At 40.4% G+C, this 18,300-nt stretch overlaps 1 protein-coding gene across 6 annotated transcripts in view; it reads right to left on the bottom strand.

Moving 5' to 3' along the window:
• The window catches only part of dysc (whirlin protein dyschronic), an 817,084-nt gene that overhangs the window by 256,820 nt on the left and 541,964 nt on the right, over positions 1–18,300 (bottom strand). For all 6 annotated transcript variants that reach the window (XM_083113360.1, XM_083113363.1, XM_083113365.1 and 3 more), the window contains one exon: positions 12,844–13,031. In XM_083113360.1, coding sequence (XP_082969486.1) covers positions 12,844–13,031 — 188 coding nt within the window. The remainder of the gene's footprint in view (positions 1–12,843; positions 13,032–18,300) is intronic.

The following is an 18,300-nucleotide window of genomic DNA, read 5'->3' as shown; positions in this document are numbered from 1 at the left end:
CGACCCCAGGGGTCCCGAAGTCGATTCCAAGCCTGGGCGTTTTTTGCGAGTGTCAATTTCATCACATCATCACTCAACCTCATCTTAGCGATTAGCCAAAAGTGGCATAAAAGCGAATTGAAATAAATAAATCAACAAACACTTCTATATCTATCAATTTCTTTACAAAAGGTCACCTCTTAATTTCGTGGCTGCATGTATAATTTTAATAAGGTAAACTGTGTTGCGTGTGTACCTTAATCAATTTCGTCTAATCATCAGATGGTCGCGATTAGCCGTACAGTGGCAGAACATTTAGGTTAGGTTAGGTTAGGTTCACAATTAAACCTAGAACGCTTCGCTCTTATTTGCCATTTTCTTTTGTTAATTCTAAAAATATTGTACATGAAAATTTAGTAATGGTTAAAATATGTAAAGCTCATAATGTACTAATACAAAATAATGTTATCATCGATTTTGTTATGTCTTATAAAAATTATGTATTTGTTAATAAGCAATTTAATTTTAATTAGTTTTTGCCTAAAAAATTGTGCTTTTATACTTTAAATTATTTTATTAATGCTAAATATAATTTTTGTATGTATCATACAACTGAAAATAGGCACTGATATCATTTAATTACTTGTATATAAGTAATTGGTTTTATGTGTTTGTATATTTATGTTTATGTATACGAATATTATTTAGGCTACTACGTAAACTTATCGACTCGCGAATAACGGAGTCCCGATTAACCGAGGCTCCGATTTAACCGAGGGAGTGGTTTGAAAACATCGCGCTTCATAAGACACCCCCTGTTTGTTTATGGAGTCAAGTCACTGTCCGCCCTGCACGTGTTCGTTACATTGTCGGTGGATCCGATTGTTACGGTGGTGTTTAAGTCTGTGTAGGCCTATTGTAAGCGAAAAAAGTAATCTTCTCATTTATGTTGTACTAGTAATAAATAATTACTATACAGTTTTAAGAGTTGTTTCGTCATTTACGACCTATTAGCACATTATCTCCGTATTATACGTGTCTTTCCGTATCCGTGGTAGTCTCGGTCCCAATTTGCTCGGATAATCGCGACGGTACTTGTAAACCCCCGTTGGAAGTGGAGCAATAGCTCTGTTATGGGCAGTATGTATAAATAAAGAAAACAGCGGCATTAAATAAGAAACGGGAATATTGAAGTACCTCCCCAGTTTGGAGCCGGTGCTCTGGTACCCAAGAGGCAATATACCCGCCACAAAGTCTCGTGTAAAGTGCGCGTCAAATTTCCTGCACATGGCCTTGAACGGCTGAACAGCACCAGCGAATCACAGACGTGCGGCGTTGCCTAGTTCCCTGACAAGCCGTTTCGCTCAACCACGCTGTCTCTTTTCCGTGTGAGATTTCGACATGGCACCGCTGCAGTGCGCTGCTATTGGCTATCGCCATATGCAGGAGATTTGACGCGCACTCTAGTAGTGTCACGTGGGAGTTAGCCTGTAGTCTGTGGAGCAAGCGAACATAAACAAGTACTCTTCGCCTCAAAGGGGGTTCGAACAATGAACATGTGAGGGAGCGCAACGTGACTGCAGCTACAAACTGTTTGCAGCAACGGCATTGCTCTACCCACACGCTTTCGGCGGTGTTGTTCCACACTATAACTATTTTCACTTTAACACGTCATGTATTCTAACTCATATAACCTGTTACTAACCCCCTTCCTCTTCCCTCACCTGCCCAGGTCTAACCTTTTCTAGGGTAACCCTTACATCGTTGATGTTTGCAGGAAAACCATTTCCGGTACTGACGTCCTTCTAAGTATGACCACTTCCTGCTGGCACTCCAGCAAGATCATCTCTCGTTTCAAACTATCTTACTTCACGTTTTGATCTTTATATTTAGCCATATAGTTTATCTTTCTTTATTATTAGCACCCCATTCTCCAATGGCGTAGTTGTACGGTATCCCGGGTTCGATACCCGGCACATAATGGTTCGGATCCAACTTTAAACTGTAAGTCCAGTCCCGATTAGCCTATCTGTACATAAAGTAGACTTACAAAAACAAAGACTAGAGAAAACTTTCTTTATTATTAGATTTATTATATACTAGCTGATCGCCCGTAGTGTTGCCCACGAGACGAGACGAGACGAGACTTTGGTCTGTCCCGTCCCGTCTCGTGAAAATGCTGTCTCGTCTCGTGTCTCGTCCCGAAAATATTCGTTTGTCCCGTCTCGTCTCGTCTCGTCCCGTCTCGTTTTGTCCCGTCTCGTCTCGTAAAAGTGATCTGGGATATCATGCCAACAAAAGTCAAAAGTAACAGAAACACGAAATATTTTTCCGGAAAGTGGGATAAAGTTGCAAATGTTTTACCCATTGCGTGGTGAGAATAAATAAGGTTCGTTAATCACGAGGACATTAATATTAAAAATGCGGTTTGTTGGTTACTGATTGCTAGGTATCTTATGAAATCTACCTTGTGGTTTTTCTCGCTTCATACAACTGTCTATCCATCGTACATTTATACCGAGTTTGTTAGAATCAGTCCCGTTTCCCGCGCTAGCGATCGCTCGACAGATTTGGTGCCAACGAGAAACGAGAAAAAAGTCGTCTGCTGGGCAGCGAGGAGCGAATGGAAGCCAGAAGAGAGGAGCTTACGTAGACGTTGTTGCCACGTTGCGTATTTTAATTTGCTGCCTGGCTTTGGCTTTCCCCAGCACGGAGTTCAGGCGGTCTTCAGCAGCAACACCGCTTGGTTTATGCTAGAAAAGCCAGCGATCAGCTACCGCGGGAAGCCGGACAGGTTGTAACAAACACGGTATAAGTGAGTGCTCTTTTTCATTACTGCTATACCTTTTGGAAGTCTTGAAATGTTTTCCAATAGACCTTCTTTCTTCCTGAATGTCTAACTTCCGTGCACTATGAAAATGTACATTTTTTCTTTAAATTCTAAGCTTGGCACTGGGGAGCAACAAAAAAGTTTTTATAGCCTATTTGCGAATCAAGTGGACTTAAAAATAAAAACAATATCCACCTTAAGAATATTAGAATAAACTAATTCACCCGCAGGTAAGTCAAATTTCACATATCCTTCTTCATCTTCGTTCATGGACTTCCTGCAATACTCTTGTGTTGCATCCCACCAGGTGCGAAAAATGTGAAGTTATTATTTCCCCGTACTGCGTTATTTCTTTTCATAACAGTAAGGCTAAATTCTCGGTTTATCTGAACTTTTAAAAAACGTGCAAAATACTTCTCTATCTTTAAACAACCACCCTTTCTCATGTACGTGTAAAACAATCCCACTCTGTCTCAGAAAACCTCTTCCTAATATCAAATGAAGGAAACAACTCTCAAGTCTCAACAATTATAAATTTTTTATTAAATTTCCTATCATTTATACAAACAGTAGCACATATCACGTTCTTTGGTGCAACACTGTCAACAGCTAATGTTACTTTCCTCGTCCTAATAAATTTACTTCCAACCAGTGACGGCGCCAGGGAAATTTGACTGGGTGGGGGGGGGGGGGGGAAGGCTGGCAACAAAATATTGTAAGGGGGCACTACACACATATATATACTTATATAATAATAATTATAATAATAATTATTATTATATTCATGTATGGTGTTTTGTGTGTGTCTTTTATTTAGAGTGGACGTTTACTACCTAAATTTACTTCTTGATTACGAGTTTATCTCCACATGATTCCTTTTAATAAAGACATTAATTCTTTTTTATTGGTAAGTTGCGTTGTCTCTAGTGGCCTATTATAGTATTGAAAGACATTCATAATTTTATTATTCATCGTCTTTCTTGAGATCAAACTACTGATATAAATATTTAAGTTATAAGATAATAATATAAATGATGAAAATAATGCTTCTAAGAGTTTAATTTTCTTGCAAAATAAACGTGACGTTGGAAGAAATGAATCTTCTTAAGTATTAGAAACAATGTGAGGCACTTAGTGAAGTGCAATTCTCCTGTAGGAGAATTCTGCTCTATGTGCTTTGGAGAACACATTGCGCACCTTTGGTACGTCCAGGACTTGACATTTCTTCTCAATGGCAAGAACAGCCAAATGAGGCAGTCTACATCCAGATCCTGTTTCGAGCAAGCCTTTTCAAAGATTTTAAGGACAACCATGTTCGTAACGCTGAAGAGTTTTGGGCAAAATTTGTGTTTCACCTTTCAGGGAAATGTTTTCACAGGATAAAATATCAGACAAAGGTTACAGTTATCTCATGATTCAAGAAATATTCTGACCCTGGCAATACTTACTCTTACTCTACCACTCCAACGTATGTCTGTGCTACCCAATTACAGGCACCTATGGAGTTCTTGGGAAGAAGTTCTTCGATTTTGATATGTACGAGAAAGAGCGAACCTGCATCCAATGATTGAAGAGTGGCAAATCCTAATAAGCGTTCTTTTACCTGCCCGCGATATGTTTTGAATCAAATTTTAAGTGTAATTTGCATTTTAAGGTTCACGTTCAATACATTTCCAAATAATATGTCCTCATTAACTTCAAGAGTATCGAAGAAATCCCCTTTGTTAAGGTTTCCTCAGACTCATCATCTCGAAATTCAAGTCCCTGAATAGTAAGAAACCGCGATGAATCCACAACAACTGACATTGAGTGTCGGGTTTTCTTCGATCACCTTTGGTCCTGGGTTCGATATCCAGTGGATGCACTTTAAACTGTAGGTCCAGTCCCGATTAGCCTTACTGTGCATAAAGTGGACTTAAAACATCAAATCAACCAACCAAATCTTGAATCAACTTTGAATGTCTTTTACTAATTAGCGTTGTCACTAATGACCACGATTAGAATAATTTGCCCGTACTACAGATGATGTCTTGCGGTCCTCAAAATATTCGTGATGTTTTAAAACCATCCACATTCAACATTTTTTTCCAGTTCTTAAGACTGGTTAAAACTTAGGTTAATCTTGTCTATTACAGGACATAAATGAATGAGAAATCACCTATGCCCAGGTCGGTGCTCGAATCTTGGACGAAGCAAATTAATATATGTTAATCAAGTTGGTATTATAAGCAGGAAAGTTTTATCATGCAGAATACACCACTTTGAAAAGGTGAAAATCGTCATACTCTTATAAATGAACTCTCTTATTATTCGATATTTAATTAACTTCAGTTGCGGGGCCCGGGGGGGGGCGAAGTGTCTGTCATGGGGCGTCCCCCTGCCCCCTCTGGCGTCGTCACTGCTTCCAACCCTCTAATAACTTCGCTGCTGATAGCCTCACCTTCGAAATGGAAGCTTGTGTTTCGGCGAATAATACAAAGAACTTGTGTTCACTGTCCCTTTTTCATTCAAAGTCTGCCGTTTTCCTTTTCAGTTTTTCCTGCAAAACTTCCTGTCAGCAAGCAAACCAAATTACAGAATTTTTATTGCTCCTCCCTTGCATCAACTTTCATTCCTACTTTAGGCCTGGATTTATGGCACGTTCCCGCTACTGCAGGTCAACCTCGCCCTATGTTTGGTGTTTGCCCCCTGAAGCAACGGTATCCATTGTTCAAAGCGAAACCTTTGTCAGTGGGGAACAGCGAAAAATAGTCTCGGAATACACCCTGGTCGTAAACAAGCTCCCACCACCCTGACATTGCTGTCAGCTTCCCTCTGAACTTCGATAAAACTACTTAGTGAAATGTGTTTAATAACGAGTGAAAATGTAGACAGGAGATACTACATGTATTTTGCTCATAAACTTGAAGGCTAAATTTACAGAATAAAAAGAACAGCTACAACATTCCTTCATCTGATTTACAGAAAGGCTAATCGGGACTGTACCCACAGTTTAAAGTGGGGTTCAAATCACAATGTGCCTTCACCGGGTATCGAACCCGGGACCCCTTGATTACAAGGCAACGATGCTACCACTGTACCATCGGGGAATCCCCTTATAGAACAAAGTTTCTTTCTACGACGATTATACAGAACTTAGTGCACTTACTTTATTTGAAATCTATTCTATATTAGCCTCAATATTTCGTTATTACAATCAGTGACGTGCGGTGACGTCGACACTTGGGGTAGCAGTCAGTGGCGTGCTCAAGGGGCGGGGGGGTTGGTGTGAGTCACACCCCTCCTCACTTTAGGGCCAGTATTCCTTCAAAAAAGAAGAATGTCAATAACAGGAAAATATTGCAAAATTATGAATGAGTACTAGAAAAAAGTACACGTAACCCCCACCCACATTCGAAAATGAAAAAAACTATTTGATTTGACTCTAAGCCAGAGATCCTGGGTTCGAATCTCGGATTGGCCATTTGTGTTCTTTGTGTGTGTTCCTTCATCTATTTGGTTGTACCAACGGTGGCGGAAAAGCGAAGTAAAATAAACCAATTTGAGCAATCAATCAATGATTTGATTTCATTTTTGTTACTTAGCGTCGTTTTTTTGTCACATTTGGTTAATTGTGAAGATGATACGATGAAACTGATGAAGGGACGTGCACAGGGAATGCCCATGCCCGGGTCGGGGTTCGAACCCGGAACGCCTGGTGTCGTAGCGCGTTGTGATAACCACTCACCCGCGCTTGTTTGATTTGGTGACAGGAAACAAAACACAACACACTTTTTTGTACTTTCTTCAATGATATTCATTTGACTTTTTGAGTTCTGAGGTACATTTTTCATTCCAAATTATTTCATTATTCACTGCAACACATAGGACAAGAATGCGCACTCATCACGGGTTCGAATCCTGGCCTGGATTGTTCAATGAGGTCCCTTCACCAATTTCATCATATCATCACTCAATCCTCATTTTCGCGATAACCAAATGTGGCAGAAAAGCGAAGTAAAATAAACCAAACCAACAACAATATGAACACGCGTTCTCTTGCTCAAATAAATACATCCGTATTTATGACTGTTACAGGCCAATATATTAGTATATTTAAATAAAACACTACTAAAACGAGAGTCAGAGAGAGCCTGAGCACATATTTGTAATTTAATCATTATATATTCCATATTTGAAAAAGAAAAAAAGAAAGAAAGCATAACATTATTGTCTGCACATAACACGTTCCCATTTTATAAATAATAAAACTACATCCCATATTATACATACACATATATTGTACAACGTGTAAAAGGTTGTGTAAATACAGAGAACATAAGTACTGCAGAAAATTTTACCCTGTGTTCTTTAGAGGATTTATAAAAAAATTATGAGAAACCAATCCCCTATCTGTCCTATAGGAGATAGACTGGGGGACCTGAAAGCCTGGGCTTTCAACCATTGCAGCGGGGGGCAAGGGAAGTAGAGGTAGAAATCTTCCTTTTCCTTGGGCCGGCCGTTTCTACCTGGAAACTGGCCTGGCTGAAGAAGAGCGAGCTAGGGTATCCAGCCTGCTTTCCCCGCGGAGAACACCGATGGACGAGAAGTGCGTGGAAAAGGAGTTGCATATGAGCTGTGGTGGCTTTAACAAGACAATAAATATTGTGATTTGAATATAATTCGAAATGTGAGATTGATTGATCTATCTCTGCTAGACTAGCTACTCCTCAGTGCACGTCACTGATTACAATCTAAGGAATAGTATTCTCCTTAAATAAGAAATAAAGAAATAAAAAAAAAAACATTGGAAATAATCTTCAAACGGACGTAAAAAAATCGAATCCAACCACCTGCAGAATGCCTGAGGGAAACAACAAGAATTTTCTCAACAAAGACATATCCGAAATTTCCATAACATTCTAATAATTTCGCAACCCGTGCAAATAATCATGTGGTAAAATCTTGTCGTGGTTCCCTGTAAACACTAAAATCACCAAATTACTTCTTTCCATATTTCCCGTATTTTCTCCTCCTCTTAGCTCTCAGCTGTTCGGAGTGGGATAATGCAAGATTATTTGTCCCTAATTATCTCCTTCTCTTAGTCTTGCTTATATCTTGGACTCCTTAATAACTTTCCCAACAACTCCTTATGAATTTGTACTGCCATGTTTCCTACAATGCTTTTCCTACTTCCTAATAACAATCACTTCTGTACACCCTTTGATGTAAAAATTAAATAATAAAAATAAACCATATCCGTCGGTCCGTTTATCTTTCCAACCTATAGAGCTGAGACTATTTTTACAAGATAAACCTCGGACGCAGACATTCCACGATCTTTTGGCCCCTACTTCCACCTTCTCTACCTGCGCTTTTACTTGATGTTATTCAGAATTGTATTAGCACCTGGAGTACTATCGTAACATAACGTTATTAACCTGGAATATATTTTTTTTTTTTTAAATGGGGAGTAACGCTGTGTTTCGAAAGAGTATAGGAAATAAGTTTAGGTATTCATTCATGCCTCTCTCTAGAATAGTCTTCTTATTTTGACTTAATACACGCTTATCAACGTTTCTAATTGAAATACTTTATTCCAAGCAAACAAGTATTTGCAACTGATTAAAAATTTTGCTTTTATTTTTTCGAGACATTCGAGACGAGACGAGACTTTTCAAAAGCCGTCCCGTCCCGTCTCGTGTCTCGTCTCGAAAACGAGACGAGAAAAGCATTCCGTCTCGTCCCGTCTCGAATTTCAAAAGGCTTGTCCCGTCTCGTGTCTCGCCTCGTTTTCGAGACGAGACACGAGACGAGACGGAACATGTCCCGTCCCGTGAGCAACACTAATCGCCCGGGTATTATTTATCCCAATCTTCTATTACACAGGAAAACAATGAATTCTAACTATAGTGTAAAATGAACTTGGAGTTGAACGGCATTGAAGTGTCACTATTCTTCTTAGCGACCTAGAAAACTATGGATTCCACAATAATACCGGTCGTTTTAGATTATTTTTACATGTCACCCCTTCCCACCCCCCATCCCTAAGGGTGCCAGGCGTGTCTTACCCCCACAGTATTTCTTTCCAGATTGTAAGTCATGTGTGTACCAAGTTTGGTCATCGTGAATGTCAAAAAATAGTTTAGCGACTCCGAAAACTATGGATTCGACGCTAATCTATGTCGTTTCTGACATTTTATTTTTCACCCCCTCATGCCCTCCATCACGATAGGTGATGAACTTGGAGTTGAATGGCATTGGGAGTGTTACTATTCATCTTAGCGACACCGAAAACTATGGATTTCACACTAATATCGTTCGATTTCGACTATTTTTACATGCCACCCCTTCCCACCTGCAACCCTAAGGGTGCCAGGGGTGTCTTACCCCCACAGTATTTCTTTCCAGATTGCAAGTGTACAAAGTTTGGTTGAAATCGCTCCAGGCGTTCGAGAGTTATGACGGAACAAACACACACACACATACATCCATTTTTATATATATACAGGGTGGCTCAATAAGTCACTTAACACCCCCAGTACAAGGCCACTGCAGCATGGGACGTGAAAATGGCGATGTCCAATCGGTATCAGGCCAAGGGGGAACCACATTGACGTCACCCGCATGGTCGGCAGCCATCTTGATGTCCGCCATCTTGATGTCCGCCATCTTGAATTCAACTTCAGAAATTTAAATGGGAAGGGGGTCGTGCGACATATCAAAATGGGCTAGAATTTCACCAGGAAAACAACTGTGACATTTGTTTTCACCTAACTTTAAATTTAAGGGCGATTTCCGCAAGGGAGAGTGACACGTCCTTTCCTTTTTGCTTAAATGTTTATTGTTCGAATAATCGTTAGTATGTGATTATGTGGTATTTATTGTTAGACCAATTACTGAAAATGTCCGGATATTGACTTACCGGTATGTACATATCTTCTAATATTGGTTGGCATGGGAATTACGATTGTGTTTTGTCTTTACATAAAAGTTTAAAAGAGTGATGATGTGAATTGATCGTGTCAAGAGTAGCATATTTCCTTTTTCACTGATCTGAACGAAAATGCTACTAACACGTGAGGAACGGATTGCCATCATATTGATGTCAGGGGAGAGAAGTACGCGTGACATTGCCGCAGACTTCAATAACCGCAATCCTGCAAGACAACCGGTGTCACATGTGGCCGTCAGTTAGTTGCTGGCAAAGTTCCAAGATACTGGATCTGTGGATGACAAGCCGCGATATGGACGTCCGAAAACATCCACGGATGAGGGTACTGCTGTAGCGGTGTTGGCATCATTTGCAAAGTCCCCAACCCGTAGCACACGGAGACTGGCTCTGGAAAGCGGTGTCAGCAGGGGTTCAATTCAAAGGATTGTACGTGACCACCACTGGCATCCGTATAAGATACAGACAGCTGCAGCAGCACCTTAGTGAGGACGATCCAGACAGGCGTTTGCAGTTTTGTGAGTGGGCTATAGCACAACTGCAACGTGACCCTGCCGTCAGTAGCAAGATTCTGTTCAGTGATGAGGCTAATTTTTATGTGTCGGGAGAGGTGAATAAGCAAAATCTGCGGTACTGGTCACCCGAAAATCCACATTGGAAAGATCCCAGCAAGGTGACGGGAGGCGGGAAGCTAATGGTGTGGTGTGGTACTTGGGGGTTCCCGACTTGTTGGTCCATTTTTCATTGAGGGCAACTTAAATGCAGAGGGCTACTTGCTTCTGCTACGGGAGCAGATTTTACCATCCTTACTGTCCGAGGATTGGAGCTATCCTGAATGGTTCCAGCAAGATGGTGCTCCACCGCACTATGGGATGATAGTCCGTCAGTACCTGGATCAACAATTCCCTCACCACTGGATTGGTCGCCGAGGGACTGTGGAATGGCCTGCACGCTCACCTGACCTGACACCATTGGACTTTTACCTCTGGGGACACCTGATCTGGCCCACTTGCGCACAGGCATTGTGGATGCCTTTACTGCAATAACTCCTGAGGTTCTTCAGAATGTGGTAAGGTCATGGGAGAGACGATTACACGTGTGTGTTGCGCAAGAGGGACGTCATATTGAGCATGTGTTATAACCTTGTGGTATTGTTAACTCTGCAACAATTAAAGTTAGGTGAAAACAAATGTCACAGTTGTTTTCCTGGTGAAATTCTAGCCCATTTTGATATGTCGCACGACCCCCTTCCCATTTAAATTTCTGAAGTTGAATTCAAGATGGCGGACATCAAGATGGCTGCCGACCATGCGGGTGACGTCAATGTGGTTCCCCCTTGGCCTGATACCGATTGGTCATCGCCATTTTCACGTCCCATGCTGCAGTGGCCTTGTACTGGGGGTGTTAAGTGACTTATTGAGCCACCCTGTAGATAGATGTTATACTCTATTTAATGATATAATTTTCTTCTGTTTTCGCATTAACCTTATTTTAGTACTATTTAATATTTTAGAGATTCTAATTAATTTAATAACTTTCAAGAAACACATTTTCTCTCCCCCTGTCCTAACACACCGCAACCTTAGTTCTATTACTAACATGCAGATGTCACTATTTTCAATCAATTACTAGCATGAAATTATAAATGATTATCAATGTGGATTTAGACGTAACAGAGCAAATATAGATAAACTTTCTCACATCAAACAGACACTTGAGAAAAAAAGGGAATATAATCAAAATTTCCATCGGATATTATTTGATTTTAGAAAAAGCATACGATTCAGTTTGAAGCGAGAAATTATGTTAGACATTAGTCGAATTTGCTTGTAAATATGATAAAAGTAAGCAATAATGAGTCAAAGTAAAATTCGTGTGGGTATTAATATGTCTGACAAATTTACAATTCATGATGGGTTAAGACAGGGAGCTGCACTAACTCCATTGCTCTTTAATTTTACCTTAGAATGTGTTGTTAGGAAAGTAAAAGAAACTAATGAAGGACTAAAATGGTATGACTTAGTATTAGCATATGCAGATGATGTAAATACAATTAAGAATAATGCTAAAATATTTTTAAAAGCAGCTAAAGAGAGAGATTTGGAAGTTATCAAAGAGAAAACTAAATATATGCTTACAGGCTGAAATCAAGTGTTAGGTAATAATCAAAATCTAATTATTGATAACTCGTTTGAACCAGTTTCCAAATTCAAGTACTTAGGAGTAATACTAACAAATTAAAATTATATTAAAGAGGAAATGAAAAGCAGGCTTAATTCAGGAAATGAGTGTTACTTTCTTTTCATAAACTTTTATCTTTGCATATAATATCTAAGAAATAAAAATATGCAAAACAGTAATTTTGCCTGTAGTGTTATATGGATGTAAAACTTTGTCCCTTACATTAAAAGAGGAACATAAATTAAGCACATTTGAAAATAAAATCCTTAAGAAAATATTTGGATCTAAATGGGATGAGGAGTCAGGTGATTGGAGATGGTTACATACTTTAGAACTGCACAATTTGTATTCCTGTCCAGATATTATTAGAATAATTACATCAAGAAGATTTTGGTGGACAGGCCATGTGGCACGAATGGGAGAGGAGAGAAGAGTTTACAGGATTCTTGTTGGGATAATCGATGTTAAGAGACCTGTAGGAAGGCCAAGACGCAGATGGAGGGACAACGTTGAGATGGACCTGAAGGAAATCAGTAAGGATGGTAAAGATTGGATTAATCTTGCCCAGGATAAGAACAGATGGAAGGCTTCTGTTGCTGCAGCCATAAACCTTCAGGTTTAAGAAGGCTAGAGATTTAGTTACTAGCATATAAGACCTTATCTGTAAACTAAGCTTGTTCCTGGAACTCCAGGACAATTCTGGTCCACCATATCCACGAGACGTTAACCAGATCTGGCTTTAACGCCTCATACATGCATAATTGAAAGTATCAATAAAGGAGGAGGAAATGGGAAAAGAGGGAACAGGAATTCCACGGATCTGACGCCCTGGTTTATTTTAAAGGTACATGGGCCCTAAGCGCATACTCCTGAATGTATGCGGGTAAAGGTTCAGACGTTCTCCCCTTTCTCGGCCACTCACCCAGGGCTCCTTGCACCAGTGGTAGAGTCCCAGTCCAAATCATCGTAGGCGGTGCAGGAATGAGGCACTTTCCCCACGTCCCTCACCAGGAGAGTCATCCGCTTGTGGTACTTGAGAAGGTTCACTGCTTCGTCGTGGGTCACGTCCGGGAAGGGCTGACCGTTCACCTCCAGGATCTGGTCCCCAATCTGGAAAGGGACAGGGGAAAAAAATGGCAATTATAACGTAATAACTCAATCCATAAAACACATTGCTCATATCTACTACATCACTAAGTTCTCCATTTAACGTCAGGCGGAACAGTCTCTGTCCAGCCAGACGCGAGGACCTTGAACTACTCCTCCCCCACCGACTTTTCTCCGAGGTCTGTGCACCGGATGGTCGTAGGAGAACAAAGCTTAGCATTACGCTTATGGGAGAATTATTTTACCTGTTCTCTTGGGAATACCAAACTTCCGATTGCGTAGAAAAACACACGAATAGAAAGTGTACACGTTGAAGATTTCATGTGTCAACAGTGGGAGACGTGGTGCAAAATAGAGCTACAAAATACCACATCCTATAAGTGGCATGCTCAAGTCCGAAATCATCAGAAATCATAGACCTTGGTACCAAAACATGAATCTACCTCGGGCAGGGATTGTTTTTATATTAAGAATGCGAACAGGTCATGTATAAGTAAATCAACATTTGGCTCGTTTAAATAATGTGCCATCAACTTCCTGCCAATGCAGAGAAGCTAATCAAACACTTAATCATTTATTTTTTTGAATGTCCCTTAAGACAACAATACCGAGACTCTCTATATAAAAACTTACAACATGCACAGATACCATTTCCGATATCCTTATCTACACTAATATCTGAACCTCGCACTGCAGTTATTTGGACTCTTTATAGTTTCGCTAGAAAACATAGGTTTACTATTTAAACAACTATGATTATTCACACTACAATTTAAATTAATAACCTCACAAAACTGTTATACCATAAGAACAGGAAGACATTAGTGTTTCGAAGAAAGTGAACGATATTCAACAACAGTTTGGAACATAGATATTAACAACAGAACCTGAACTCAGCAACTTTGGCTAGAAACTGCAAACGCGGTATGAGCCATAAGAAGAAGAAGAAGCAGCTCCCATTTGATTAGCCCTAGCTTGAAGTTGTGTATTTTCCTCTCTATAAGGAATGCATAGGAATCTGAAAAATCTTACTTATCATATTTTTTAAACATTGTGACCAACCAGCAACGGCGATTGGGTGTCAAAACTGAGGGAGCAAGGAAATTTGATTTTCTCTTTGTAGACAAGGCTTAGCATTAAGACTAAAAACGGAGGGGTGGAATAACCGCGAAAGGAACTAGAGCAAAACTGACTAAAAGATTAAGACTGAGCGAAAGATTAAACGCGAACGGAATAACCGTGAAGGAATAAGGGCGAAAGGAACAACCGGAAAACGAATTAGGCCTAACCGCGAAAATTTCACTTTCGCGGTTAATCCCTCTCGCGGTTGTTCTGGCGACCCGTAAAACCGAACTTGACTTGCGGCCCTAGTCCTGAGTAAATAAAAGCTTGGTTTAAGGTTCTACTGCGCCTGCGTGAACGAAGTCGTTTTAGAAAATTCCTCCCATTTCGAAAAACCGCTATGAATTCTAAGCGTGTGCAATTTTTCAGAGTAAAAGGCTGTATATCCAGGGCGCGTGAGCTCAAAACTATAGATTTCGGATCCCGAAATCCGGTATATGTTAAACAATGCATACATACACACAATACTTATATGATATTTTAAACATATTCCAGGGAAGGTTAATGTAAAAATGAAGGGTATAGATGTATTAACATTGTACTGTACTGATACCAATGTAATTATACTAAATTATATTTATGTTATTAAATATTATTGTAATTGTCAAATTTTTATTTCCAGATTTATGTAAAATGCAAATTTCAAATAAGGTAATGGAGCCTAACAATAACGGGGGAACCGCAAAACGAGGAACTGCCGTCCTAGTTTATCACAGGGGCACTGGGACATGCGCATACCCTCGAATGTATGCGGGTGGAGGTTAGGATACCTTCAGGGGTTTCCCCCTTATTGTATATCCATTACGATTTTCTCCCTTATTTCCAACTTGTGATTGTATTTTGTCCCTTATTTTGATATAGATCACCTGGCAATCATCCCTTCCAGCAGAGACGTTCAACACTAACAACACTCAACGAAAACAGGAGTTGTAACGTCGTCGGCTTGTAATAAAGAAGTCCCGGGTTCGATAGCCTTTGGAGGCATATTGCAAGGTGATTCGCATTCCAGTCCCGATTAGCCTATCTGTGTACGAAGTGGACTTAAAACAATATTCCCAACACACAAAACAAGAGTAAATATCCTTCCCTTGCTGGCTAAAATTAGGTGGTCATCCCCGTTATCAATTAATATAGGTAAGGTGAGGTAAAGTTTCCCGTCCAGTTTGCACCATGCCATAAGGCATATATAGGGAGGGGTTGGGGGGTAGGGCCCCAGACATTCTGCGATCTCGGCCATTTTAGAAGTGATGTTATCAACACACTAAGGGGGCAGGGGGGTGGGGCAGCCAGAATAATTATTGCAGTACCAACAGGAATTAAAGTATTTAGATGAATTGCCACTCGACATGGAACACAAATTAATCATTCCCCATCAAAAATATGAACATTAGGACTTGTCTTCTTATTTATCATAGCCGGACCCTGTGGCCGAGTGCTTAGCACATCGCGCTGCGACGCCAAGGGTCCCGGGTTCGAATCCCGCTCGGGCTTGGTTGTTTGTGAATGTCCATTCATCAATTTCATCATTTCATTACTCATCCTCATCTTCGCAAATTAGCCAAGAGGCACAAAACGCGAAGTAAAATAAACTAAATCAATCAATTATTTATCATAGGAGAGTTTGAAGGAGTGGTTTTAGCAAATTCCTTACCCTCCAAGGTTGACCTCAGGTACCCATTTATTTGGGACAGGATGAGCCCCAGAGCCGATTTATGCGGGAACTAAGCCGGAAAAAATCCGACCTTAGATCAACGCCCTACCAACCAGACAAGCCGAGGCTCCAAAAACGCCTAAAAAGGCAATACACTCCTTTAGATGTCTAAAGATGTAATTACCCACCTTACAATTATAAATGAGCAGTTACGGTTCCTTCTAGGAGTACAAAACCAACAATTTGTGTTCAATAAACATAGGAGTAAAGGGCAGTGGTCCCATGATATGATAGCCCTTGGACACAGGTTCTAAAATGAGCAATAAACCTAATGGGCAGCAGCTGAAAAAGACGGTTCGTTCCCCCACTACAAAAGATGGGCGTTAATCCGCCACTGAGCTCCGGTGACCTTACGAGCCCGGAATTCGGCTCCGGGTCCTCCACGCGTGTTCCGGTGTCAACGACCGCAGCTGCCATCCTCAGTTCCAGTGACCTACTCCTGCTTCTCCGTCGAGTTTACGTTTCGAATGTTACAAACGCCGCGTCGCTCGGCGCCGTCATCGGAAATCGATCGTGCTTCCAGGTTTCGCTCACAGATGGCGCGGGCATCTCCCAGCAGCGGGTTCGCGGAATGTCATGAATGGGGGACCCGCCCACACGATTTTGTGTGTGAATGAAGGCGCAGAGAGGGCCGTGGGCGGTGGATATTTGCAAAAACGTCGACTCGAAAACGAGGAAATACGAATGGGTACGACTTTTGCCTGTTCATTGCTTCGTGGCTCTGGCAATGGAAGCCAAAACTCAGACCAGCGTTAAGTTGGTTCTGCAACGTTGTCACCCAGTAATGCAAGGGGATATGGCGCTTTCATTCGTTCATTTGGAGGGGCCAAGACAATATAGAGTTTCACTTTTCTACTTGTGGGCACTAGCTTACGCAGGATTTTTTTTCCGCATCGGGATGGAATTATAAGAGTGAATACACTATTCGAAATTTTGTAATTAGCTATTTTTCATCTACGATTTAAAACTTGTTCGAATACAAAAATGTCAATCGGGGGTCATTCTAAGCGAAGTTTGCATTTATCATCCAGATTTTCCCACGAATTCTTTACTACTTTCATTTGATTTGATTTTCACAATATTTTGGGAGTAGTTGTAGCCCCATCAGCTCCGCTTGCATACGCCAGCACTTGTGAGAAACACAGACGTAATGTTGAACTTATTTCGGAGAACAGTGCAATGCCTTTTATATATGTTATTGCACTTTGTTACACCTCTGTATAATTCAGTCGTTGGACATGTAACATGCGAGGATTATGGTATGACGTCAATTCTAGTATATGACGCAATTGTGTAACTTCACAAGCCTGTTGTGGACTAACCTGTAGATTTTCGGCTACCAGGAGATTGTAGTTGATTTTGATTTGCATTTTTGATACTCAAAGAAATATATAAAAAATGTTTAGATTACCAGTGGAGGCATCTATATTTACAGCTGAAATATATGCGGTGTATCAAGCTTTGATTTATATTGGTACAGTTCCTGAACAGAAATTTCGGTAAACTTTCCGTATCCGGAAAACGCCTGAAACTCGCTATTTATGTCACTTTCTATATTTCTACATACGTATTCTGGATTGAGAAACATTGCTGAAGGTGGCAATTCGCTTTTTTCACGGAAATAATCTATACTTTCGACGTATGAAGTAAGTTTTGTTCGTTTCTTTTTCCCTTCGGTAACACGCTAAATGGCGGTCACAGTTTCACTACCGTAGTCGGCATGCAGTGTTTCCACCCCACTCCACCCAAAAATACCTACGTAGCCCCACAAACCATTGACGCATAGCCCCACGAACCATTTGCGGAAACGTACCTTCTTCAGTTACAAAAATACGTGTTTGGAAACACTGACCGGGATTACGTCATCACACACAGGCAACATCCGGCCGGAAAGACATGGATGCAACAGCTTTCGTGCATCGGTCACACATTTATATCGAAAAATACATGATTTACCGGCAAAATTCAATGAAAGATACGAGAAAACACTTCCCCGAACTTCCACAAGTATAAAGAAACTTCATTCTGTAAGTAATTTCTCCTGTACATTTTAAGAAATCCGTTTTCAGATACGGAAAGTTTACAGAAATTTCTAATTCTAGTTGATTTGCAAAGTGTTTTACATGCATTACAATCTAATTATAAACATTTAACTAAAATATCACTATATGTCATCAATTGTATACGTGCAACTAATAGTTTAATTAGCAATGGACAAACAGTTCATTATGTGTGGGTAAAATCACACATGACTATTTACGGAAATGAACCAGCAGACAGATATTCAAAACAAGCTGCTCAGATGAATGAAACATTCTAGTTACCATTGCATTACACAGATCTTTTGCCGAGAGTTAAGATGAAATTTTTTGAAGAATGGAAATTATGGTGTAATAATTCATTAGAAAGGGTTGGTGAAAGCTATCGACCTTACTGTAT

This window comes from Lepisma saccharinum, chromosome 27 (assembly GCF_977018435.1).
Source record: "Lepisma saccharinum chromosome 27, izLepSacc3.1, whole genome shotgun sequence".
Classification (NCBI taxonomy): domain Eukaryota; kingdom Metazoa; phylum Arthropoda; class Insecta; order Zygentoma; family Lepismatidae; genus Lepisma; species Lepisma saccharinum.
This window is presented reverse-complemented; position numbering and strand designations above follow the sequence as displayed.